The sequence below is a fragment of the Morone saxatilis genome, unplaced genomic scaffold (assembly GCF_004916995.1).
Source record: "Morone saxatilis isolate NCDOM2014 unplaced genomic scaffold, NCSU_SB_2.0 Contig18, whole genome shotgun sequence".
NCBI lineage: Eukaryota > Metazoa > Chordata > Actinopteri > Moronidae > Morone > Morone saxatilis.
This window is the reverse complement of record NW_023339740.1, coordinates 16885011-16912772: the sequence shown is the minus strand read 5'-3', so window position 1 is coordinate 16912772 and position 27762 is coordinate 16885011. Positions and strand designations below refer to the sequence as shown.

Below are 27762 nucleotides of genomic sequence, written 5' to 3'. Positions count from 1 at the left end.
TTTTTCCCCCCCCCCCCCCATGGATGAAAAATTGCCTTTTCGGGCTGTGAAAGCAGCCACTCATTCGTGTTCATTTCTGTGTTGCTTTCCATCAATCGTCCTCCCCCTCTCTCTGGGTTTTTATGTTTATCCCCATCTGTAGGGCTGCCTCTATCCGCCTCCATTCTTCCTTTGTATTTGTGTCTATGAATTTTGAGAAAAACATGTTGAGAAGCTCCCATTGGTGATGGCAGCAATTTGGCTTTGATATATTCCTATCCTCCAGACACTGCTTAGTGGTGCTGTAGTGTGTGTGTGTGTGTGTGTGTTGGTGTGTGCGCGCGCACATTTGTTTTACAGGATGCTAGAGAGTAATGAAACTTGGCTTTTGTTTTGAGCTACAATTTTAGAGAGAGTTTGGCAATGTGAAACTGAACATTCAGCTGAGAGAATAAAACAATATTCAGTTTTTTAGGCAATCTAATGTGATTGTGATTATTCAAAGGCTTTCTGCTTACAGTAACTGGGGTGAGCATTGGATGGGGGAAGGTCGTGGTTCATTTCTTACCTCTACACTGACAGCTCGTCAAAGGCTGGGCAGTAATTGAAAAGCATGGAAAAAGTGGATAATGATCGTTTATTTGTGTGAAATCCAAACAAGGGCTGAGAAAAGCTGGGCTTGTCTAGCTTTGGTTGGCTGAGTAATTAAATCAGAGAAGCAAGTGAAGTTCTCTTCAGCTCACTGCCTCGTCTTGTTTCCTCTTTAATCAGGTAGCTATTAAACCTTTGCACTCCCTGTCTTCTGACTTAAGCTTAGCTATTTAACACAGACTGAAAGCATTATTGCCTTGTGTGTGAATGTGGATGTATGCCGTTTCATGTTTCAAGTATAGAAAAAGCATAATCTGGATCAAAAAGTGAAAGAAAGAGAAGGACAGTGTAAATACAATATAAGTTACAAGAGTCTGGGGTAGAGAGGAAACAAGACACATGTTGACGGGATTGTAGTGTTAATCCACCACCAGCAGCAGCGTGTTATTCCGCTTCTTGTTGACTAGATGATGAATACTCCTCTCCACAACCATAAATCCTTTTTACAGAGTGCCACTGACCTGTGAGATATATCTTTGACCCTACATTTTAACTCAAAACACACACGTTGATGCTGTGAGCCACGCATGAACAAGCCAGTACTTTTTGTGTTTCTTTTTTACCCCTTTACTCTCTCTTTTTCTCTCTCTTCTCCCCCAGTCACCAAGCACCCAGAAATCCTCTGACACAAACATACATTGATGGACATTTTGCAGTAATGGCAAAGAAAATTCAGGAGTGGCTCCTGCCTCCACATGCTGCGAGTGACACATGACCTCCTCCAAGGTCATTTCAGATTCTACCGCTGCACTTAGAGATCACCCAGATTAGACTGATGCCCTGCTCAGATGGCTACCTACTGCTGGCCGAGCTGTCTGCATACATGCATTCTTATATACTCGGCTTACTGCTGCTGGCACGGACAAGGTTGTTCAGCAAGGAGAGTTAACCTTTATTTTAATATCAGGAAATGTATCTGTGTTTATTTTTAATATTGAAAAACAGGTGCAAAGAAATAAATAATACAAAATTGTGGGTTTAAATTGGATTATAATAAACTATTTTCAGTGCCTGTAGTTTCATTTTTTTGCATACTTTGAGGGACTATGACACATAATCAGCAACTCATTTACATTTCCTTTCTATTTTTTTATAACTAGAAGCATATTTAAAGTTGTGTTCAGTGCAAGAGGACCTTTCTGAAAACTGGGGTTTATAGTGTCCTCATGCAGCAGGAATCACAAAAACGTTGCATTAAATGGATGCATTCTTCAATGTATATTCTTTTGACGAACTGAGCACTATTCTGTGTAAATGGATAAACCAGAAAACAATGACTTAACTATTAACTATTGTCCAATTCGCTATTGTGAGTCTGAACATGTGTATTTTTTTCTGTGTGTGTGTGTGTGTTAATCCAACAGCCCCGGTCATCCTAAATGAGTTAAACTGGACTCAGGCCCTGGAGAGGGTCTTCATTGATAACCGTCGGGAGGACAGCTCTCTGCGCTGGCAGGTGTTTGGCAGTGCCACAGGAGTGACTCGATACTACCCAGGTAGGCCACAGGGTACTGAGTCAACAGTCTGCCTTATAACTCACGAGAAGATAAGGTCTAAATTGACCCTAGGGTTCTTTGGCTGCAGAACATTGGCAATCTCTTATCAGATGGCTGTACTGGTAACTCGATAGACAGAATGAAATTATGATTACTTTGATCTAATCTGATCTGAAATATCCTACAATACACTGTACGCCCTTTAACTTATTTTCTTGCTCACTCCAGCCACTCCATGGAGGGCACCCAATAAGATTGACCTGTACGACGTCCGCAGAAGACCATGGTAAGTGTCATTTTTATCAGGACCTGTTTTCACAAGGTGTTTTTTCACAGCATAATGTCAGTGTGATTTTATTTCTTTTTTTTCCCACTATTAATGCCTACTAGCCATTTTTGGAAAAATACTAAAAGAACATCCATTATCTTAATAATTATTTAACACTGAAGCAATTTTCAGAGGCATTTATTTCCTAAATCCGCACATTTGGACACTTCAGTGGCAGTAATAGTGATTGACAAAATTACGCTGGTGTTGTCCTTAACCCTGGATATACTGTGCTGAATAATATTGCTCAGACCTTTTCTAGTGTGGATCATCATCCAAAAAAGCTTACGAACTCAATTTAAGTTTGACTTTAATATATTAACAGCAAAAAGTACATTATAAACATTTCTTACTCATAATGACTAAATCTTTGACAGCCCTATATGTGATAAATTCGTACGTAAATTTGGCATATTTCAAAGATGTTACATATTCATTTGCTGCATTATCCCAGTCCAGATGAGTGTTGGAAGGTGTGTGAGTCCAGCTGAGCGCTGACAGTAAAGGGAATTGTGTTGCTCAGAGTGGACAGCCTCTAACCAATACAAACAGCATCAGCAGCAGCAGCCGCAGAGTAAAAGTGCAGAAAATTACAGAAATTTAACTTGTCATTGCAACACCTGTGCTGTCAGCAGCAGCAGTGTCATGCTGTCTTAAAATTGTGACAAACTGTTGTGATCTGATCTGAGTCTACACACATGCTGTAAACACATTTGATTTTTGATTTGTGTGTTATAGAGGAAGCATAATCCTGAATCGATGCACCATGCTACTGCATATGTCTTTTGTGGTTATATTTATTTATCATCCTAGGTCTTTTCATCTTAATAATCTTCATACTGATTTGCTCAGTGAAAAGGAGTAATCTACTTACTTACATACAACTATTTTTAATGATTACTAGACTTCGCTGCACTACACAAATACACTTCACAAGAGTAACGTGTAACATACTGTATATATCAATGCAGCTGTTATAAAAATGCTTCAGACAGTTCCTTTATTAAAAAAAACAAGTTTAAAAGAAGGCAATATGTTTTCCTGAACTGGCTGCTTAAGGCATACCTGCATATTAGAGGACTTTGTGAATGTGACCACATCTGCAAAAGAAAGGGTTTGGCTCTTAAATCCAGCCTTGCATTAGGATTCCTGTACAGTATTTTGTCTCTGGCTCCTGTAGACCTCTTTCCAGCCCAGAGCTAAATAAGCGATACTCCTTAATGGAATGAGATCAAAATGTTTTCCTGACCTGTATTTATCTTGGTAAGTGATAATGTTGATGCATTGTCTTCGGCTACAAGGACAAAATAAGATAGGGTCTAATGTTTTTTAGTACCCACCTTTGCCTGTGGTACTCTGTGGTACTCTGCAACAGCTGATCTGTGTACAGAGTGCCTGGGCGGGCAAGTGTGATGGGTTGGACAGAACTAGGCTGCATTGGGCCAAACAGCCCCTTCACCCACCCGCCCAAGCTTTCCTGTCCACCCTTCCACATTCAATCTACCTGCCACTGTCACATCGGCTTTGTGGCAGCCCTGCCTGTTGCCTGGTTACAGGTTGGAGTGAACTGGACATAATCATGACAGCAATGTTGATTAGACCTGACCTCGTTTTCCATCTCTGTCTCGGTCCAGCTCAGTCTGAGTGGCTGTTTGAGGTCAGGCCAGGCTTCTCAGATGAAGTCAACGACTCAGACCAAACAAACAAAAGACAAGCAAAAGAAGCCAAGTTTGTATGGAAGATCTAAAACGCACAACGTTGACATCTGTAAAAATGTATTCATTTTTAGAAATATATTAAATGTAACTTAAGTCATTCACTTGATGTGGAGTTTAAAGGTCCAATCAAGTTTAAATTGATTTATCCATAAAAAGATGGAAATTACAGTGCTGGCTGCCCTGGTTACTAAAAATCTCTGAAATAAAAACTCCACTCCATAATAAACCATCTAAAACTAAGATTAAGAAAAAATCTAATCACACTTACGTCTTTGTTATTGTGCAAAGTCCTGGTTGTACTGTTCCATCCCCAGTTCTATAAGATAAGAGAGTGAATAATCTGCCAGTCACAGTAATTTCTTAACCATGTACTGAAAATTGCAAGTATATTCAGTTTTGAAGTGGTAGAGGGTTCTTGTTGGGGTGACACGTTTGTTTGCATTAAGATTACTGATTGCCATTGTATGAAAAAATGTATGTGTATACAATCATCAGGCTAACAAGGCGTTCCTTGACAATTTAATTAAGCTAATGAATATCTCTAGTGTATAAAGTCTCCCTAGTGCTCCACTGTCACAGTAGCCAACACTATACACATGAAAAATGCTGGAGAACACAAGGCACAGCGTAGCAGGACAAGTTAAAACAAGGATCCTGTCTCTGATCTGTCAGCGCAACAACTGAAGTACATCCGACTTTAATTCTCTTACACATGTTTTGACTGGGGGAGTCTTCCAGGAGACAGGAAGGAACAAGGAGAGAGAAAGATGAGGGGAATGCTGAGCGGCAGCAGCATGTGTGACAAGGTTAGACAGAGAAAGAGGTGTATTTTCGCAGAGATGAACACCTTGTCACCCTCCCCCCTGGCCCTCCATGTTTGTCACTTCTGCCGAGCTTTTCCTCATGTCGGAGCCTTCAACATTCCTGTGGCCCGTTGCTTAGCAACTTGCGCCCAGCCGTGCTGAGTGGCGGGGCCGTGGCAGGGAGTGTCATGATATGTCAGGTCAGACTTGTGTGATTATAGTCTAACATGCTGTCTCCTCAACTGACATTCTCTGGTGAGGTTGGCCAATCACACACGTTACGAAAACAGTCCACAGGGGTGACAGCGACAGATAGCAGCATCCGTCACAGGGGACAGTAACACAAACAACAACATAAGCATTTACACAAGTCGCACTGATGCCAAGATGAACACAACTTGTGCATCCACTTGGTGTTAAAGTCAAATTTGAATTGTCCTTGCTGTTTGTTTAGGGAAATATACACTAAAATTATACTATAGCTGTTTTATTTTTGTCTTTAGACATCTACTGTAAGCTTCAAGCGACTGGATGAGTTTTTCTCATGGCAGCAGATGAGTGAAATCTTACAGGCGACAATCCTAGGAGAAGTTGTGTTAACTTGCGTGGTGCATGACTGAAGCATGTCATATTGAGCATATGAATGTTGATACAAGACAGTTTTTATCCTTGATCAACAAGCCCACATATCATCTCCAATCAGCTGAAATCTAAAGTTAGACTATGTAACCTTTGCTAAAGTACAGGATAAATGTAAATGCTGAAACTTAGTGTAACAGTAGCAAAAGCAGATCAGAGTTGTCACAGTCTGCAAAATGTCAGTAACGCAGCAAGTTTGCCACCAGTTACTGGTCATACAAGACACAGTAAGACAATAAAACCCCTGAGGATGTTAAATTGAGTCAGGGCGCGTTTTATTGCTTATTGCCAACTTTAACACTGATTTCCACTTCATGTTAATTTTCATTCATGTCATTTCATGACAGCGCCCACATACACAGTGTCCTACGTTGTACAAGGTAGGACAGTTTAGCTATTGTTAGCTGACTCTCCTTCACGAGTCCAGTTATGGTTATGGCATATGACCATACTGTATTCAGGTAGTCCTGTAGCCTAAGTATTCAAACATGGGGTAATGAATGAAGTGATATTACAATTTACAGATATTAGACCAATTAAGGGACCAGTACCTGACATGGCACCAAAAATCTGCCCTCTGGAGAAACTAATGTATGCAGTCTCACATGTCCCTGCAGGAAAATAAGTTCAATTTGAATGTCACTTTTTTGGTAATTACAATTTGATCAAATAAGAACACAAGTGAAAACGAACATAACAGGTAAAATGACATACATACAAAAACAGCTTTATATGCATGTACTGTAAAAAACAGAAAAACACACACGCACATTCTCACGCATCCTCCCACAGAACTATCAGCAGTCATCCCCTCACAAACTCACAGATACATCAGATCACATGGAGTGATATGCCAGATAGATACTGTAGCTTCATAAATATCCTCTATAGCATCTGAAATACACAGATGCAATCGCAGGAACATGCTTCAGTGGCATTTGCACTGACACTGTCTCTCTGGGAAGACTTCCCCAGTCACAGATGTGATTTACTATGGAGAGTAGTGGCCAGGATTCATGGCCAGTTTGTAGTGTAACAGACCTGTAGCATTCCTGGGACGGATGGATGGCGGCGTGACTGACCAGGTGCACCTCTGAGGAAAAAGATCGGAGGACCGCCTGCCTCTACAGATGGGCTCTCTGCCCGTCTGCTCCCCCACCAACAGCCCCAGGAAAATTAATGGTCCAGTCAACACACTTAATTGTCTCCAATTGCTCTGACATTAATTATTAACATTTGTCCATTATAATGTCTGTTCGTGTTATCAAGGGAAGCGAAGCAGAGGGCGAAGTGAGGGAGAGGGAGAGGGAAAAGTGAAAGGGCGAAGAGAGAAATAACCAGAGACAGGCATGGAGTCCTGTTAGCCAAGCGTTGCAAAGATCCCATTACCTCCCAGGCTCACAACAGCATGTAGTCTATATCACATATTGATTTCTTCAAAAAGTCAATCTAACCTCTTTGTAAATATTATGACTGCTGGTCAATCCTCGAAGCTGAGGCACCCAAAATACCATTCCCAATATCTAGAGCTTTGCATCCTCCTCCTTTCGTTCTCTTTGCCCCACTTCAGGGAGAAGCAGAGTCAAAAGAAAGACCACTGTGTTATTGGTGAGACTGAAGGTGACACAAGGCTTTAGCGGTTTTAGTCTCAATAAAATGTTTGACGTTTCAGTTTGAGCCGAGATGTGAGAGACACAGCAGGAGACTTTTTATTCCATCTCACGGAACAACAGTAACATACTAATACCGTTCTACTAATAATTGATGCTGATGTATTCCAATATGCATAATTAATTCAATATTCTGTACTTTTATTTTTAAGAAAGGAGAGTGGTTGAAAAATTGAGCATAAAATTTTGTGTGTTCTTTTTAGGCTTAACCGAAAATATGGAAATGTGAATCTTGGTACCAACACTTCCAATAATCAAAAAGTAGAATAAATAAACGGCAGACAACATCTCTTTTCTCCTGCAGGCTCTCTGGGCACCGTCCTCCTATATTTTTATCTTAATTCAATCTTTATTCGCCTGACACATCCACAGGAGCACTAAGAGAGCAGTAGTCCATAAAATAATAAGCCCATCAGCACAACACAAATCCACGCACACATGGGAGCATGCACACAAACACAACTACATGCACACACATAGACACACGCACACACATACACAAGCAGTCTTTCTGTGTTATTATACATTCTCGCATTATTCTGCTGTTTCTCTGTTTAAATCTACTGTGCATGATGCGTGCACATCAGAGCTCACACTGTGAAGAATATTCACACATTACAGTGGACAAACACACACACAACACAGATGATACCATACAATGCGCTCATCATTTATATTTACTGTACAATGTGGCCAATAAACTTAGTCCACAACTAAAATCTAGTCAAACACTCTTGCTGCTCCTGCACACTTCCTGTACTGAAGCACATTAAAAGCCTGAGCCACTCAATGCACCGTGCTACATGTATCTATTGCACGTTTCTGAAATGTATGTAGTAGATAATTCCTTCAATTTAAATGTAATGCACAACACTTTGTGGAATGGGTCAGGGTGCATAAACACAATCTCCTGAGAGAGTTAGCCCCCTGGCACAGTTAATGTATTGATTTTACAGCGCTGCGCCATGATAAAACTATTTCATGAATTCCAATGAGACTCCTTTACCACACTGCTGCAAAAGGAGCAAAATACAATCACAACAACGCAGAATATGTCATTGTGTTCATTGCTTGTATAATGCATTTCTTTCAGATTTATGGATGGTGGTGGCAGGTTGTAAGGGTGGGGTGGTTGTGAATGTTGCTGCTTTAATCTCCTCTCATTTGGAGCGATACCTCGTTCCACCTCAGTGTAAAGAGCACATGTCTACTGCACACACGAATCAGGCTTTATCTTGATTGTACATATTGTGATGGTATGAACACGTTAATATCGTGAAATACATGATGTATGTTATGGCTTACTGGTATTTTTTATAGGCATACATAAGTCACTACTTGCTTTTCGATTTATTCGGTTAATAATACATCATAAAATGAAAAAAACCTTGGCCAAATTTTAGGCATTTAAATGTTATTTGCAATTGGCTGTTTGGTGAAATACGTTTTCTTGCAGTGTGTTATATTGCAAACCTCCAACAGTTATTTCCCTTATCAATTAATCTGTGAATTCTGTTTTTGATTAGTCAGTTACTCTTTAAGATATCAAAACATTTTAAAAATGCTCCACACAAGCTCTTAGAAGTCAACGTGATGTCTACATATTTATTGTTTTGTCCAACCATCAGTCCAAAACTAAAACAGATTAACTATACAACTATATAAAACAGAAAAGGCAGTAAATCTTCAATTTTGAGAGACCAGCAAATGAATTGAGTTAATTTGTTTGCTTGATAATTGACTTAAATGATTAATGCCACAGTGCTTTGTAAGAAAATAACAAAAAAAATGATATGAATGATAAGTTGTAATGTATATTTCACTGCAAAACAAACAGAATATCAGTTAGAAATAATATATTATTATTATTATTGCCACAGTAAATTTTCAGAAGTATTTTTCTGTTATTGCAGGCTTTCAGGTTTTACTGTATTAAGATATGGTTTATGTACTATGTACTTATAAGGGCCTTGGCAACTTGTTTGTCTAAATCTGGTTAGTTGACCACCAGGCAGCTGTACTTGCATGGCCAACAATGTAGCCACTACTTATTTGTCATTGTATATGTACTAGGTTATTAGATGTGAGGTTCCACTTGAATTCCTGTACATGGACAAGTATAAACAGGCATCATGATTTGAACCCAGACGGAGAGCTTTAACATTAGTTGTATGTGAAACATGTAAATACAATAGTGATGTAGGAGAAGTGCTTTCACTAGTTATGATTGTTCAGCACCAGTTGTTACATACAGACAATAACTTTGAGTGAATGGCCAGAGAGGCTATAGGCTTATATGCTGTGTCTGCCGGTTGATGGCTGATGGTCGTGTCGCGGTGGGACAGAATGGGCGACAGGGCTCAGTTCAGCACCAGCCAGGCCCATCTGCTTGTCACCTGGCCTTGGCACGCAGGAGACTGGGTAATGACAGGGAAAGAATGGCATCAGTGGGCAGAAGCTGAGAGGTAATTACTGACTGGAACCCATGCAGAAACAACACATCTGGATCCATGAGACAAAATATGGTGAATTATACACTGATACTGGCCTCAATTCATGATTTTTATCCGTCAGAACTGTAGGACTGCATATCAGGCTGGAGACTGAAAATCCTTGACTCCATGCCACTCTCTGTGATCCTGATGTTCTCTGCTCAGAGGCACAGAGAAAATTCAATTGTACTTTAGGCAATGGAAAGGGAGAGAAAGAGAGCAGTGCTGATACACCAAGACAATCTGTGGGGAAAATCAGCCATGGCAGCACTATAGCTTCAGTGTTGAGTGACGCTATCCTGGCTCATGTGTTACTCTTCTCTACTTCATCACTGCTCGCACATTCCTCCTAAACCCCATTACTGCTGATCAATGCTGCCTCTTTCACAGTTTGAGAGAAATTATCTGCTTGAAAGTGATATTTTCTCATCAGATTTTAGGGCCAAAGCTAGCACAGCACTCCATTGTGGGATTTTACATTGGGTGTGGAAGATGACCTATAATGACTGCTAGTAATAGAAGCCTGCATTACCTTATAATTAACATTTAGCCTGTTCAAAATAATTTGAAGTCCCATTAAAGGACTATTCTCCTCTATGAGAAATAGACTGACCAGAGAAGTTAATGAAAATCTGCAGTTGGTCTGCAGGCATCAGCCGTCACCAAATGACCCTCCTTCAAAGTCCAGACGGGGTGTCTCTGTGTGTGAGCCTGAGGTAGTGGAGACGTGGGCCACATTTTGACCGAGTTTCTGTCCTGCATCGACGATCGCTTTCACAAACCCCATCCGCTCCAAAAGAAAGAAGCCGCCACTGTGTGGAGTCTCAGCTCTCTCCTCCTCTTCCTCTCACTCCCTCAAATTAAGATTTCAGTAATTAAATTGATAAAAGTCATGCATGCCAATATGCCTCATGGTTCCAGACCTGATTTCATACGCCACACAGTTGTGGAGAGCTGCGGAAGTTCTACCTTTGATGTGGCATTCTTTATTATTGAAAATAATTGGATTCTACCTCCCCCCTCCTCTTCTCTCTCTCTCACACACACACACACACACATACATTTTGCCCATGTTCATTCTGGGCATGCTCAGTTAATCGACCTCTTGTGAGGTGGTGCTGGTGCCGAGTCTCTGTTCCATCTGGGGGTTTTCAGGCAGCTTTTCAGCAGAGTGGGCCACGGGTTGTGTGAAGAAAAGAAAAAAAAAACGGATTTGTGCAGCCCAGGCAGTGTGCTGAGGGACGTCACTTCAACACGGGTCAGGGGTCATTCTGCAGGTTGGAGTGGCGCCTGCCAGTGTGAGTGGGAGCGGTGAGACTTGCGGAGCAGTGGCAAAACCTACCGGGGCTCTGTTGCTCTACCTCCATATCAGCTTGGCCGGGCATAAGAAAAGAGCCTCTCTGGCCCACAGGCAGCTGGCTTCTCTCCACACTCAGCGGAACGGCTGATAATCAGCAGAAAGAGACCCTGATGATTACCCTGCCTCTGCCTAAGACGGTTGCTAACTGCTCGCCTATTCGCTCCTCAGAATGTCAAACTAGTACTCACATTTGAAACCTTCCCTGTGTGCCATAGAAAAGCTTATAATGTCCATCAATCTCAGCTCCTTTTGTATCAGGGGTAAATGTGAATTTAATTGCCACTGGATCCGAATGAGTGAATTTTTGACTTCCCTCTGTATGTCATCCTCTATCAACCGTGGACAGATGCTATGCGTGCGTCGCTTCCAGGACACAAGTTGTCTGGCCTTGCTAGTTCAGAGCAGTCTCTGCCTTGTGGGCCCACGCTGTGCCGAGGCTGACACACACCCAGAACAACAGCCCTATTTTAGGAGTTGCTTTGCAGCAGAAGCATAATGGTCTTAAGCAGCGTGTGCCTCCCCCCAACAAAGGGACCGCCAGAGTAAATAATGTGTCTGACGCCCAAATGATGAGTCATCAAAGGAACAGAACATCAACTATCCTATTTTACTGACAGCACTTAGCTCAGCACAGGCTCTCCACAGCACAGGTCAACACCATTCAGGCTGCTCCTTGATAAGTTTCTATAAATTTCAAGTGACTAAATATAAAGAATATTAGACTGTATGAGTCAGCAAAGCGTGACTGCGGAAAATTCCATTTTGATAAGTGATTTAATTTTAGAATTTGTTGGGGTTTTTTGGTCTTTAAACAATTACAATTAAGGGTAATTCAGTTTTTTGAAACAGTTATTAGTATCCTAAACAATCAAGTAAGGCAGGTTTTTAAATAAAACTCAGCTTTTAGAGGCTAATTTGTAACTTAATTAAACACTTGAGAATCAACAGCAACAGGTGTCTAGCACATGTTATGGTGGCCTAATATGAATTGAAAAAAGAAACTAGCTCATTTAAGCAGGATCTAAGATAAATATTTAGCAAATGGCAATATCTGAATATGAAAAGCCTATTGGTACTGATCAACAACTGTATGAATTCTCTGTTGATACACAAGATGTTGATTTCTGCACCTTTTAGATTCAGTACTTGTAACAGAGCTGTCTTCACAGTGATGGCTTGTGTGCTTAGGAGGTTGTACAGCTCAGTGCAGGCCATTGTCGTGAATGTGTTATTATGTACTTAGACCATAAACTAGCAATTACTTTGGCTTATGCAGTAATTATTTAGAGTAGGCATTGTTATTCAGTAAAGAGGAGTATCTCTGTTGAAGTCAGCCGACAGTAGCTGTAGCCAACACTGAAGTATATAACACAACTTATTAACTCTTCTAAGCACATAAGCCTTTTCAGTATTCTGTAGCTTAAGTGGGCTGAGCCCTGGTCCCTCCATATTATCATGGCTCAGCTCATTGTGACTTTGGCGTCTTTCTTTAGTGCAATTCTCAAAGATTATGGGAACAAATTAAAGCCCATTCTTTGTGTCTTTTGTGCAGGTATATCCAAGGTGCATCGTCTCCAAAGGACATGGTCATCATTGTGGATGTGTGAGTATCTTACTCCTCTGTCTCTCTCACTGCCTACTCTTGCAACCTTTCCTCCTGGCTGAAGTGGAAGTCTCCTTCAAAGGGCGCTAGTGCCACCTGTTGGACTGAGAAAAGCCTAAAGTTGGAGGAAGGCCGATCACTGCTCATTTTCTCACCTTAAATTAAAAAAGAAAATAGCGTAATTGAAGTCTACTTTTATCACCATCTAAAACACACAGATGTGATTTTGAATGCATGCCTAAATATGGAGACAAAGGATCAGCACCTGCCTTGTCATAACTGAGCTTCTAAGTGATTCATTGCCTCTTTTCTGCAGGAGTGGAAGTGTTAGCGGACTTACTCTGAAGTTGATGAAAACCTCCGTAAATGAAATGCTGGACACTCTATCAGATGACGACTATGTGAATGTGGCCAGGGTAAGGAGAAGCTTGCAGATGTGTGATGATGCAAATCACTTCTGAAAGCAACAATGACACAAATATTTGTTGTATTCATTAAGCAGGTGGTAATCAAGCAGGGAGTCAGTAAACGGCACAGTGTGCTCACACTGCTCCCAGTTGTTTGCTTGCAGTGGAAACACTGCACTTCCCTCATTATAGTGTATTTGCTTTTCCAGCACCACCGTTGTCCGTGTGAGATTGTGCCTGTCTCTCTCTTTCACTCTCTGCTGATTACCAAGCTTTCTATTAGGAAGAATGTTTATGGAAATATTAACGTTATCCTATACTGCAGGACAGATAACACACACATACACACACACACACACACACACGAGTTGGTCCACATGTTCAGTGTGGTGGCTCTGTTTGGAGACTTCCTTCAGTAATCCTTCATAATCCATTGCTCTTAGCCACTGTATGCCTCTAAATCCCGGCTCTAAGAGCAAGAAATGAGCATAGTAATCTGGGTGGGAACGCATCTGATTTTCACCCCTATAAAGAAAGTGAAGGCTTACAAAAGCTTGCTGTGAATTATTTGCAAACACAAAAGACATTCATAACCAAAAATTAACTGAAAATAATCATCAAACACTGTCTCCGGTGTCTCCATGCTTCAGTACACTTCTTTATGACAAACTGTGGCCTCACTTCTGTAATGGCAATATAATTAGTGTTAATAATACAGACTTTATTTCATAGGACTTTATTTATTATTTATCATGGATAGTAGATAGTAGAACCCAGCTTGTTTTTTCTTAATCTTGTTTCACAGCTAGCTTTATTTCTTAACATTTTTAAGACACCAGAGATGTGATATTAAGAAGCGACACAGTGACGAATATTAAATATGCAGCTCTGAATACTTTTGTGTGTTTGATTTCTTTGTCTGACAATTTGAATATGACACAACACCAGCCCATGAGAAATGTCAGCTTTTCTCGCACATAATGTTTTACATCAATCTGTCCTGAAAATGTCAGTAGATTTTGAAGTTGACCTTCAAGAAGAAACAGCATTTGAAACCTGCTATTACAGACATTTTTGCTAATATTGTAATCATGCATAGACACCGCACACAAGCAGGAAAATATGCACCGCATGCGCACAAACACGCGCACACACACAGTTTTAGGCTAATTTGGTGGATGAGATGAGACAGATGATATTACCTTGGCTGGTTTTCTGTTCAGTGGTTTGCTCTGGTGTTTCAGGTGCACCTGTTCTTTGTGTGGAAAGTTGTAATTACCAGTGTTTACTGCCAGCAAGAGAGTAGCAGGGCAGCTTACATCTGCACACACCCACGTCTGCATCCTGCTGCCATGAACCACACACACACATGATAGAGAAACCACACAGAAATACGCAGTCTTACAACAGACACAGATTCAGTATAAATATGCAGTATGCTCATGTGTGTCTTTGTATGTCCCCCTTCCAGTTCAATGAGAAAGCCGATGCTGTTGTTCCATGCTTCAGGACTTTGGTCCAAGCCAATGTTCGTAACAAGAAGATCTTCAAGGAGGCTGTCATGCATATGCAAGCCAAAGGAACCACAGATTACAAGTCTGGCTTCACATTTGCCTTTGAACAGCTTCTCAATGTAAGAGCCAACAGGCTTTTTGAGGAAGGGCAATGCAAGGGTATATGTTTGTCTGTGCCTCCAGAAAGTCTTCAGCAACATGCTGGAACTATGTGACTAGCTCCAGCATGTTATTATACATCCTGTCAGGGTTACTGTCTAATCCAATTAATAAAAAACTGAATTAACAGTGATAAAACAGTGCTGACAGGGAGTGGTCCAGGTTTGTATAAGACGTTTCCAGAGTTCTGTGATTGTCAAAGGTAGGTCTGACAATAACTGCTGTTGCGGTGGAGTCACGCTAACGTTTGCAGCAGCCAGCACAGTGGTGACGCCTGTCAGCAGCAGGCATCCACGTGCTCGCAACACAGGTGCTGCCTCAGCTCCGTATGCTGCTGTGTATTTTAAGAGGCTGCCACCCTAATGGGCTCTGATGGGATGATTGATGAGCGCAGCCCAGAGGAGATCAGCCACAGACACTTTATATTCCTCTGGTGGGCTTGGAGGCATAGAGCCAGTGCGCTTGCCCCCCCCCCCCCCAAACCAACCCCCACCCAACCACCCCCCCTTCCCTTGCCAGCAGAATGAGAAATAAAAAGGCCCCTTTAATCGCTGTCTGTGGCAGACTCACACCCATGATTGGTGGCAGAAGCACAATAAAAATATGTAATTGTAGCAATATTATTTATCTTTATTAGAATCTTGTCAAATTGACATGCCGCTGGCCTGCATATCAATGGCAGCTGCCGTGCAGGCAGGCGGGGAGGTTTGTTTCAAAGCTGAATTCTAAAAACTGGTGCCTTGCTATGAGCATATAGTGCTGAAATGCTCATGAAAGTGCTTCTGACACAATCAAATTTAACGCTGGAGTAATGTTGTATACTTCAAATTAAATCCTAAGATTATGATAATATGAGGAAGCCTATGCCTACCAACTAGGGAATGTGTAAATGAATGAAAGAAAAACTCATAGCTCAGATGGATTTATTGCAACAAAATGTGTAAAAAGAATAATAACATAATATTATGTGAAAATGATATATGGACAATGAATAATATTTTTACCTACATATCCATACACATTATTCTTTCTACTCATTACAGGATACATCAGAATGCTACTCTTAAACACTGCAGGATTTCCAGGAAAGACATTAAACCCTCTCCATCCTATACTGGACATCTTCCAGGTTAACCAATTAGTATTAAATGAATAACACAAAGCACAACCATAACTGTACTCACACACATATTTAAACATGAGGGACATTCTGTAATTTTATTAGGAAGCTACAAAATAATTAGCACAAAATGTGGAAAACACTACTACACACAGGAAATAGACACTATAAAAAAGATCACATATAAAAAGAGCCCATCTTCCAAACTACTCTCTAATCTGCTGAGCTGAGTATATGGGGTGGACCTACTAAGGTCTCTACCACTGCATCTACCCCAATCTGAAGCTATTTTGAAAATGCCTTATAATACTTCTGGAAGCTGAAATGCAGTTTTAAATGATGTTCTAGCATTTTCCTCTTTTATCCTACCTAACCTTTTTCCCTGCCTCTTCCCCTCTCTTTCTTTGCTCCTCTCTCCTCCCTCCACTCTCTTCATGTGCCACAGGAGAGCAGTGCCCCGAGGGCCAACTGCAATAAGATGATAATGATGTTTACAGATGGCGGGGAGGATCGTGCACAGGACATCTTTGAGAAGTACAACTGGCCCAACAAAACAGTGAGTCTGTCCCCATAAGGCTGTTATCTATTCATCTACTCGCTCTGCTAGCCCAAGAGATCATGCATGTCCAGAAACTGTCTTAGCAGGCCCTCCCCATCTCCTAACATATTCTGCTGACATTGTCTCATTACTGCGCAGGCAGTTGTTAGTTAGGCTGTCAAGACATGCCAAACCACTTCAATCTGTGCACATAACTCCAAGCTTTCTCCACTTCCATTTTAGCTGTTTTGATACTGGATTTTTCCTCTTGTGATTCATCTCTTTGACCTTTCTTCGACTCTCTCCCTCCTTCTCTCTGTCTCTTTCTCTTTCTTGTCTCTTTTGTTGTTTCGCTGCTGGTGTTAACAGCTCTGACCTGCTGACTAATTAGCCACTTTATCGCCAGAGCCTATAAAATTACAGCCAGTGGATTCTCAGTTTGTGTCTTTGTTCCAGTCTTGCTGTCACTCCACACCCCTCCTTTCCCCATTTCACAGCCCCACCAATATTTATTCTGATATCCATTACTATCCGGTTCCCTCATGACGGCTGCTGTCATATAGGAATAATCTGCAGTTTGACAACTCTCTCACTGCAGTCTTGTGTTGGAGACAGTTTTGTGAGTTGACTGGGAGGGTAATCTAATCACACTCAAGATTTGTGCATTATAGTTTTCACATGACAGTAACCTTATTGTCATCCAGAAGGAGGTTTGCGTGGTGTTGTTTTTCTCTAGTAGCTGCCTCTGCGGGAAGTTGTCTGAGTGGTTCTTTTATCCTCTCTCACCATTTGTCTTTACTCCATCCAGGTTCGTGTGTTCACCTTCTCTGTTGGCCAGCATAATTATGATGTCACCCCTTTGCAATGGATAGCTTGTGCCAATAAAGGTAAGTGGATAAGGTGGTTCTGTCAAAGCACATGTTTGTATGTGAAATATAAAAGAGAAATATGACTCAGTAGGTTGAGTAGGCTGTCCATTAATTGCAGAGCTGGTGAGATGTGGAGCACTCTGGTAAATGACGCTGTCTCAGGTCATTCTCAATCGGAAATGCAAAGCCTACTCAAGCTTTACTATAAATTGATGTGTCGCATTCGTTCTTGGGAACATCAAAGCAGTACACAACAACACAGCTGTGGTTTGTTCATTGGTTTGCAGAGCATAATTTTGACCCTGTAGGCCCCTTTCCATAACATAGATATTAACTTAGATAGATTGTCAAGATTTAAAAGAAGAAGTCTGAGATCTTGGGTCATCACAAAGTCACAACTGTTTGGATACTGGTACGAATAAATTAATAAATCCATACATTTTCTACACTCTCTTATTCTGTTTAGGGTCATTGGGGTACTTATACTTATGTACCCTTAGTTACATTATAAATACAAGACTGACTTAACACCACTTTTGGCTCACCTCTCACCTTGCTGAAGACATGACTGTGCACTTCTGACCGCACCTATCAGTGATGCTGGTTGTGGTCACAGGTGAAACACACTCAATATCTTCAACCAGAAAAGTGCAGCCAAACACTACTTAGTTACTATTTAAAGAGAGGTGATTGCTGAGTCTCATGCTTTAGAGATCGGGGAATGAGACTGAACAATCTAACTATCTTTCATGGACATCTTTATAAAAGTTATCTACTGCAGCTTTAACTACTATGTAAATATTAATAGAATAAAATAAAATATTAAAATCTGCCGGCACCATTACAAGCTCATCATCTCTAAGATTTATCTAGGTGTCTGTCTTGACCGCATTTTATGTTCAAATTAATATTTTATAACTATAAAGCAGCCACAGACCCTAAAATTACCCAGCAAACAGGCAGCCCTGCTTCTGACAGACAGTCTGACAACCCACATGATTCAGCTGCTCTTCCTGTCAGCTACTTTGTCCGCATGAATCTCATCTTGACTCAGCTCCTTTAATCCCAACCTAACTCTGACTGTTGTGGCTGTGTTCAGTATTGATTTTTTTTTAATCCACAACCCACTTTTCTTCCTCTGTTTTTTGGCTTTTTCTGGTAATTTTGTTTCTCAGTGTTGCAGTTTAACTGAAGCTGCTCCTTTACGGGGCCTTCAGCTGTCTGTATGGAGCCTCGGCTAACTGCTGCTGCTGATTAGCTTATTGCCAATGGAGCCAAGTGCGTCAGAAGTATCTCCCCAGAAGTTGTTATTAATTAGCAGGAGGAGTCTGGTGGCAGGATGATTACTGTGCCATCTCCCTGTCAGACTGGGGAAAGTCCAGGATTAAGCCGCTGTGCCAACATGCTCTTTGCTGTTCACCACTGTAGTGATTACCATGGTACTAAAGCCTATGCCAACATAAGACAATAGTGTTGACACACCAGCCTCAATGGAGCTGTCCTCTCATATCTTCAGTACTTATTACTCTTTGGTATCTCACTCCAACAGAGCCAGCTCTCTGACACTTCCACAGGCCCTACCCCTTCACCCATGACATACACACACTTGATAAACAGCAGTAACACACACACACACACACACACACACACAAACACAATCATCTAGGCCGCTTGGAGATGCTAGCTGTTGTCTCACTTCAGTGCCATCTTAAGAAGAAAGTAACCTCTCTGTGACTCTGAGTACAATGAAACCATTTCTCCATGCTCTCATGCAGTGTAACAAAAGCCCAAAACAGACGAGAGAGTTATCTTTAAAAAGAAAAAAGGTGAAATGGAGGATAAAAGTAGCAAATATGACACACTGCATTGGTGATCCTAATACTTTAACAAAAGTGCTGTTTATAATCCAAAACTAGAAAAGAAATATCCCATAAATTCATGGTTCAGACATAATTTAATAACAACTTAATTACACCATGAAGTTTGTTGGAAGAGTTTATTGGGTAAACTTCTATCACTTTATATTGTGTATCAACAAAAATCTTTGATCATATCAAAGGCTTACTCATATTTGTATTAGCATATACTTATAATATCTACATCATATTTAAACTACATAACAGTGACTTCAAGGCGTGATATATGATGACATTTGAGGAGAGCTGACTTTGAATAGCAGTTTCACAAGGAAAATAGGTTATTGATTAAATTCATAATTGCCCCTCACACAGCTGATCTCTGTTGTTAACCTGCAGATCTACATCACAGTCTCACTTCTATAGTTACCACCTATATTATCCTGTATTCATCTCTCACCAAGCTTTGCCCTACACTGACAGATGCCACCTCTTTGGTACGCTGCCAAAAGCACTGGGACAACTACTATGACAAATAGCTGTTCCCTGCGTGTGTGTGTGTAGGTGTGTTTGTGTGTGTGTGTGTGAGACATAGATTGTGTGTGCAGAGATGTCTATGCACGTGCACACGAGTGCCTAATGTCTGCATGCTGCATGTGCAAATGAATGAGACAGAGAACGCAAATCTTGACACAAACCACTGTGGCAAAGTGCATAATGTATCAAAATAATGAGAGTCATCTCTGCCTTTTAACATTCTGGGGATGCTGTCTCCATTTCGCGGCTCTTTGTATAAACACTCATGACTTTAATAACTTGAGGAGCGGCGTGGTTATTGACCCAGTCGGTCACTCTCCTCCATTCCTAATCAGCAGCAGCAGTGCCTGGGGCTCAGCATTCCCAATGAGCCTCCACATTTACATCCTACAGCATATGAGTGTGGAGAGGTCAATGGCCACAAGCTCTGTCGTGCCTGCTTGGCACATTATCATCAGCTGGAGATGATAGCATTACATGTACCTAATAACATGGAAGAGATTAGACTCCAATCTACAAATGGATCACTTTTGTACACACAGTGACTATTTAACTCTTGAAAATGTAGACAGAATATGAGACATGCAGGCATGATGAAGCAGGCTGGATACAGCAGCTTTCTGTTGGAATAGTGTATTGATTCTCTTTTCTTAATCTTCAGGTTACTACTTTGAAATTCCATCGATCGGAGCCATCAGAATCAACACCCAGGTGAGATATGTGGAGTGCAGGTCACCCTGGTCGCTCACTCGGTTGAGTGCACCCCCCAACGTACTAAGGCTGCTGGGTTGGAGTACAACCTGCAGCCCTTTTGCTGCATGTTATCCTCTCTGTCCACCCACTTTCCTGTCACTCTTCAGATGCTCTATCAAATAAAAGCAATATAAATTCCCAAAAAATAATCCACAATATGTGGAGCGTATACAAGCTTGTATACACCTTTGTGAATCCACAAAAAACAGCAATTTTAAGCAAGAAACTAGTTCATTCTTCCTTCATGGTCGCGTAGATGATAATTATACAGATTGTAGATAGGCTTTTTATTCCATGACAAAGGGACAGAAGAAGACACAGCTGGATGACTACATAAGGGAAGTGACAGATTTGGAGATGGAGTGATAACAAATAGAGTTGTGGTCTTTCTATGCTAATGTTTGTGGACGCTCTGAGGAAAAGACTTTCTCTCTTTCTATCTCTTTCTTTCTTTCACACGCACACGCACACACACACACACACACACACACACACTCCTCTGGTTCCTCACACACCCCGGACCTGCCACCCCCTACACTTGCTTGAGGCACTCCAAGCTTCTAGAGGCCCTTGGGATAACCTCATTCCAGCTGTAGAAATTGACTCACGATATGTGGTGGGGGAGGTACTTGCTCACCCCTCCTCCCTTGCTCTCTCCCTTCCTATCTCCTTCCCCAATTCCCTCCCATCTCCTCCTACCCACCACCACCACCTCCCCTCAGCCCGGTGAGCGATCAGGCCCCAGAATATACTGTCAGCTGTTCCATTAACTCTGGCATATTTATATTCTGAAAACTGCCACTTACTCTAATAGGTTTTCTGAAGGTGGGTGACTACGGCTCTCTGTATAGGCCTAGAAGACACATTATTTAATCATACACTGCCCTTCAACATCAGACACTCATCGCATAGTCTCACTTAACTAAGATGGCAACTTTCAAATAACAGATGGACCACAGATGGCAAAATTATTATTATTCTTACCGTCCTGAGTCATGTGATTATGTAGGAAGAGTGGAATAGTTTTAAAAAGACGTGGCACCTTCTTCTCTGTTTCTGCATGGTTGAGACTTACTTCATCCATTCTTGCTTCTTTGCATAGAATCTCAGTGGAGTAACAATAACAGGCCAGGCTTTAGTTAGGATGTTTGTCTTTAGAGGGAACGTACTGATGAGTTTACTCTCTGCCGTCGTAGTTGTTACGGTACCCAGGGAGACAATAGCATTTAATCAACGTGCAGGGAGGCTATTGGAGTTTGTATGGTTCCGGTTCCTTTGGACCACATATCTCCAGTTGCTGACTTTTTATGTTTCCTAGATTGTTCTAGCCAGGCGGAAAATTTCCCCTATATCCCGTGAAAAGGTCTGGCTGTCATTGTCCTGATGGAATATCTCCCTGTGGCGCGTTAAACCGGACTTTTATTGAGCTAATAATAGAATAGGTTACGCCTGTCAGCACCTCACTGTTCAGGCGATGGAAAAACAAACGGTCGAAAGCATAATACTGAAATAGCTGCGTGCTTATACAAGGCGGCCCTTTTGTGCATTCGAGGACAGATACAAGGGTCAGGAACCTGTGATAATGGTTCCGTATTCGCTGCAAACTCGATGGAAATTTGTCATCTTGTGAAAACGTCTAATGTTTTTAGAATTAACATTCGGCCCCAAGAGAGAGCTGCTGCATTCCCATTGAGCCGGTTTTTACATTTGAATACATTGTGTTGATACATAAAGGCATTTGGCATTACAACTCACAGACTGCTGAATAGGATACTAAAGAGGAAGTTGGCTTTTAGTAAGTGTTTGCAGAATTATACACAGTCGGTTTAATTAGAGAATAATTTTTCTGTCTCTGGTCTTTATAATAACAAGACACTGAAGGCTCGCAGTGTGATCGTCCCATCCCCGGCAGGCTTCTTTTCCCTCTAAACTGTGCAACCGTTTCATATGTCATGAGGTCACTCACTCAATAATTTTACCAATTACACACCATCTCCAAAATGACAAAGATCAATAGGGTGTTTATAAAAAAAAAAACACTTCTCAGCTGTTGTGCGAGGAAGCTCCAGAGAACAAGAGAATACAGTGAATTTGATGTATTACTAGTAGACTTAACCCCTCACCTCTATTCACCATCGCTGTGGGACATTCTCACAGTGCCGGCGATGACAGTAAAGCCTCTGGGAGAATAGCCTGTTTGCACGTTGTGCCATTGACACCCTTAATGTGTTTTTAATAGCTCCTTCATAATGATGAAAAACGGCCTTGAGTGTCTCAGAACTGGAGGCTTTATGGCTCGGCAGGATCGGGATGCCACTGCTTGTGGCCCACTGGTTTATGTGGTGACAGAGAGGAGGTTGGTCAGGGTCTTATAGTTTTATGACAGATGAACGTTGGACGGCTTTCTGCTTTTAACACCTGTACATGACAAGCACTATAAACGTCTGTTTGATTATGTGTGTTTTTGCTGCTGCAGGAGTACCTGGATGTCCTGGGTCGTCCCATGGTGCTGGCTGGTCCCAGAGCCAAGCAGGTGCAGTGGACCAACGTCTACCAAGATGCTCTGGTGAGTGAGAACTTTAAAGGAAGTTAGAAGTGCAAAGTCTTATAGTAAGCATGGTTTGTTTCTGCAGACTAATGCAACTTTCTAATCCTATGTTTAATTATGTACTCCATTTGCTAGTTTTGATGTGTAAATCATTAGTGATTGTTAGGATAGAAGATATTTGGGCAAATTCAGGTCACAACTATTATTATTATTACTATTAAATTTGTCCAAATAAAAGCACTAAAAAGTTTCTGCTGCACTGAACTACTACTATAAGACAAACTTGTAATATCCAGTAGTAGTTTTGGTGTCACAACCTTTCAATCTCTACAGTTTCACTTTGTATTATTAAACATTGCAGCTTCTTGTGTTTCATGTTTTGGATTTTCAATACTGCAATATGCAAAGATCCTTTTAATTATTTTTTAACTGGATTTCTCAAATGTTTTGTCAGGGTTTGGGCCTTGTCATCACTGGGACGATGCCAGTCTTCAACCTTACCGCTGATACTGTAAGCTCTAAGGTAATTACAACACTGCAATGCAAGATGTGGAGCTTAAAATAGCTCTACTTTTTTCACAGCATACTGCGTGAGTCATATCACCACTCTTCCTTTGTGTTAATAAGTATTTGCCTTTATCATTATGTAAGAACAATATTGTTATTGTCGTGTGGTTATGGCTACATATGTATCTAAGGCTATTTATACAGAAACAGGAGCTGGAGCAGCAGGAGGGTTTCAGGTTTTATTTTGCGTCTCTTTGCTGTTGGTGACCATCATCAGTCATTTTATAATGGCGTCCAACCAGCTGCTGCTCTTCTAGGCAACATCTCCCCCCGGAGGTGACAACAGACATCACAACCTCCCATCTGTAGTATCTGTTATCATCCATAGAGCACGCATCCAGCAGTATCCATGACCAAAGTATTTACTCTGAGCTTATCACACAGACTTAAAGCAGTGATGCTGCCGCAAACTGACTCAGTTTAAGATAGACTGTAAAAATATGGACTAATCAGATTGCAAACAAAGATGTTTTTAGGAGATGTTCTTAGTAATCTCACAGCACAGCTACCAGCTCTCTGTGATTCTCCGATACCAGTGTGTTTGTATATAAAATGTTATAATTACTTTATATGTTTTTCCAACAGAACCAGCTCATCCTCGGAGTCATGGGAGTGGACATTGCAATCAACGAAATCAAAAGGAAGACACCTACATACAGAGTGAGCATGTTGTACACTCAATGTCACTCTCATGTCACTTTCATATAGATGATTATTGAATCACATATGCATTCACTCTTTTTCCTCTGCAGCTCGGAGCTAATGGCTACACCTTTGCCATCGACCCAAATGGCTATGTACTGCTGCATCCCAACCTGCGACCCAAAGTAGGTCCAACTATGAGCGGTGCACTGCATCCAAGGAGCTTACATGCTTTCGGATTCTGAAGCTAAATTTGGACATTGCTCCTGCTGACTGACATTAACCCTCCCCCTCCATCTTCCCCTGCTTTCTCCCATTGTTCAGATCATTAACTTCAGGGAGCCCGTCACTCTGGACTTCCTGGATGCAGAGCTGGAAGACAGCAACAAGGAGGAGGTAAAAAAAACTACCTCTCTAAAAGCATCGTCATTACTATCAACTCCTGTATTTAATAAAGGTTTCATTTAATTGTTTTATTTTTTCGCTTTCTAATGTATCCGTATGCCTTCTCACGCTGCAGCATCACTGTCTCACTCTCTTGCTCGCTTTTCAGATCCGTCGACAGATGATTGATGGCAAATCAGGGCAAAAGAAAATCAAGACGCTCATTAAGTCAGTTGATGAGGCAAGTCATCAATATATGAGACTCAATCATGAGCCAAAGTAGCACCTTCCTGAATGGTGTTGTGATGAATTTGAATCACTCAGTATGTTTAGGATCTGTTGTTTCCCTCCAATTACGGGAAGAGACGTGTGCTGAGGATGCATCACTTTGTTTCTTATCAGTCTTTTTGTGGTTGACAACAGAGGTACATCGACGAGGCCATGCGGACGTACACATGGACGCCTGTGGACGGAACAGATTACAGGTAAGTTTAAAATCAAAACATGCATCACCTGACCTCAAACCAAAAGATTGCACAACTTGAACCTGTGAGTGAAGTCCAACTTATGATATTTTTTTTATTTGTCCACTTTGAGTCTCAAATTTTACAGTTGGAGAGCCGTAACTCATCAACCAGCTGTGTTTGTTAACTTTAGCTACCATTATCACACATTTGGAGTGGACTAAACCTATCACAGAATAAAGGCAACTTCTCATTTGCCTTCTGTATTTGCATTCAATAATTCATCAGAATCATCTAAATTAAAGAACTGTTTTCTTTCTCTCATAAAAATCTTTAACAGTACTCTAAGCACAAATTAATTGCCTAGTTTATTCATCTCTAAACTTGGTTGAACATTGGAGGTTGCATCATAATGACATTTCCTCCGGCAACACTTTGCAAATTACAGTTTATGATATTCAATACAAATGTCTGATGTGTGTTTTTTTATTACATCTGCTGGCAGCGTGCCTGGTCTGGGCTCAGTCCATATGAGGCTTTCTCTGCATTCTATTAATATTCAACTCTAAAGGGAAATTCCAGTGTATTTAACAATCCTCATGTGTTACTGTTGTGGCCTGTAAATCTAACTCTAACTAGATATTCAAAGCTCTACTCTGCCATTCATCCTACATTTAGAATTTAGGGCAGCACATGGGACTTTGTTTGAATGTTTCTTTAAATCTAAATTAGCTTTATATTATAGATAGTCAACTGTAGCTGTGGCTCAGTCAGAATCCGATACTGTCACAACTTGATTTTGTATGTGTTCCAATTAATCCTCTTACTGAGTTATATTTTAGCTTTGTGTGGAACCACAGATTAAGAGATGCGACATGTATTTCTGTTTTTTTTTTCTTCTCTTTAATGTCTGGCTTTGGTGGATAGTTACATAAAGTGAAGCAGACGCGTACACAGGGTGATATTACAAAATATTACAAATTTCTCTTTAATTTGGAACATTTGTTTGAAACAGAAACTAAAAACTAAAAGACTGCTTAGATAAATATTTTTATATTAATGATTTATCAAATGTCTCAAATATTTATATAAGTATTTTTAAAAGGCGCCCTTGTACTGACAAACTCACCGCTGCAGTTCCTCTCAGCTCTAGAGAAGTTTATCTTTCAGCTCATTGTTTTGCTTTTCTCAAAGTTGCTTTTTTAGTTAATTCTCTCGTCAACATTGTTTCTAGACACAGATGGCTGTTTTCAGAAAGAAGTTCTGTTAAACCCAGTTATCGGCGAGCTGGGAATAAAAGTATTGGACTTCGCTGGGTTTGTGTGGGCAGAAACCGTGCTGCTGTTAGTCCATATCTGTCAGTTTAACTACTTGGTCCTTATTTCCTTTTGTTTAAAAATACTTTGAAAATGCAGATAAAACTACCCAACGTCATATTTCATGTGCTATATGTTGCTGAAATTCAATTGACACAATAAGTGATGTGTTGCAAATATCAAACGTGTTGGATGTAGTACAGAGGGCGCTCGCTACAAATACAGCTGCTTTGCTAGGGAACAGTCAGGGACCGACCTCCGCACTGCAGGGTGGCATCAGGGACCTGCCAGAGATATGTATTCTGACTTTTTGATTTGAGCCTATGTGGGACTGTGAATTGGGGACTTGAAAAACAGCTTCTTCAGTACTGACTTTGTGATTTCACTAGTGAGCTGAACTACTGAACTAAAAAGAATAACCCAGAATGGGATCACAGATTTTTAATGGTCCTGCCTCTCTGCCCGTCCTATTAAATGAAACTGCCTTTCTCTCCAGAACTAATAGCCCATCAGTTTATACAGTTCTTAAAGGTACAATGTGTTAAGTTATAATTACATTCATTGTTCTTTTGATGGTTCCTTTAAGGTCTAACGAATCTAGTTAATATCTTTGCTTCCTCACAAAACATTTGGATTTTAAAAACATTTTAATCTTTATTAATAATTTAAACCTGCATTGTTAATATCTGTGTTTACATGCTAGAAGTCTTCCTCTTCACAGCCTTTCTGCGTTTCTCTGCACATTACTGCCACCTGACAATGAGTGGAGGTATATGAAACCATTGGCAGTAATGTGCTTCAAAAGCTGTCCCTTTAACATTGTTCCCGCACCAGCTTCAACATCTGGTGTCAGAAAGAAAGACGTCTCACATTAGAGAAGTAATGACACCATTTGATGGCTCATTTTGAACTAGGTGTGCCGACTGTAAGTGAGCAGCTGTGTGTGTTTATATGTTGGGGAGTTTAGATATGCATTCATGACATGTTCCTGACTTTCTGCGTCTGCCTCGTTACCTCAGTCTAGGGTTGGTACTTCCCACATATAGTGAGAACCACATCAAGGCCAACCTGAGCGACCAGATCCTTCAGGTGCAGTGTAAGTACCTGGGAATACCCAGCATCCTTCACTTTCTCTGTCTCTCTCCTTCTCTTTCTCTCTTCCCACTCTTCCCTCCTCCTCTCTCTCTCTCTCTCTCTCTCTCTCCCAAATATGACCTTATTCTATTATTCAGTCCTTTGTCCTGGGTCTTCAACATCATCAATAGGGAGTGTCCAAGCGGAGTCGCCTGCCCCGCCCCCCTACCCCTCTCCCCCTCCCCCTCTCTACACTCTCTGATAGGCAGGATCAT

At 41.1% G+C, this 27762-nt stretch overlaps 1 protein-coding gene across 2 annotated transcripts in view; it reads left to right on the top strand.

Moving 5' to 3' along the window:
* cacna2d2a (calcium channel, voltage-dependent, alpha 2/delta subunit 2a) overlaps window positions 1-27762 on the top strand; it is a 139767-nt gene that overhangs the window by 98528 nt on the left and 13477 nt on the right. For both annotated transcript variants that reach the window (XM_035662164.1, XM_035662163.1), the window contains 16 exons: window positions 1995-2126; window positions 2355-2412; window positions 12689-12739; window positions 13056-13155; window positions 14618-14779; window positions 16385-16495; window positions 17286-17364; window positions 20401-20450; window positions 22969-23058; window positions 23495-23563; window positions 24193-24267; window positions 24360-24434; window positions 24574-24645; window positions 24803-24874; window positions 25057-25118; window positions 27433-27509. In XM_035662164.1, the coding sequence (XP_035518057.1) occupies window positions 1995-2126; window positions 2355-2412; window positions 12689-12739; window positions 13056-13155; window positions 14618-14779; window positions 16385-16495; window positions 17286-17364; window positions 20401-20450; window positions 22969-23058; window positions 23495-23563; window positions 24193-24267; window positions 24360-24434; window positions 24574-24645; window positions 24803-24874; window positions 25057-25118; window positions 27433-27509 (1335 nt within the window). The remainder of the gene's footprint in view (window positions 1-1994; window positions 2127-2354; window positions 2413-12688; window positions 12740-13055; window positions 13156-14617; window positions 14780-16384; window positions 16496-17285; window positions 17365-20400; window positions 20451-22968; window positions 23059-23494; window positions 23564-24192; window positions 24268-24359; window positions 24435-24573; window positions 24646-24802; window positions 24875-25056; window positions 25119-27432; window positions 27510-27762) is intronic.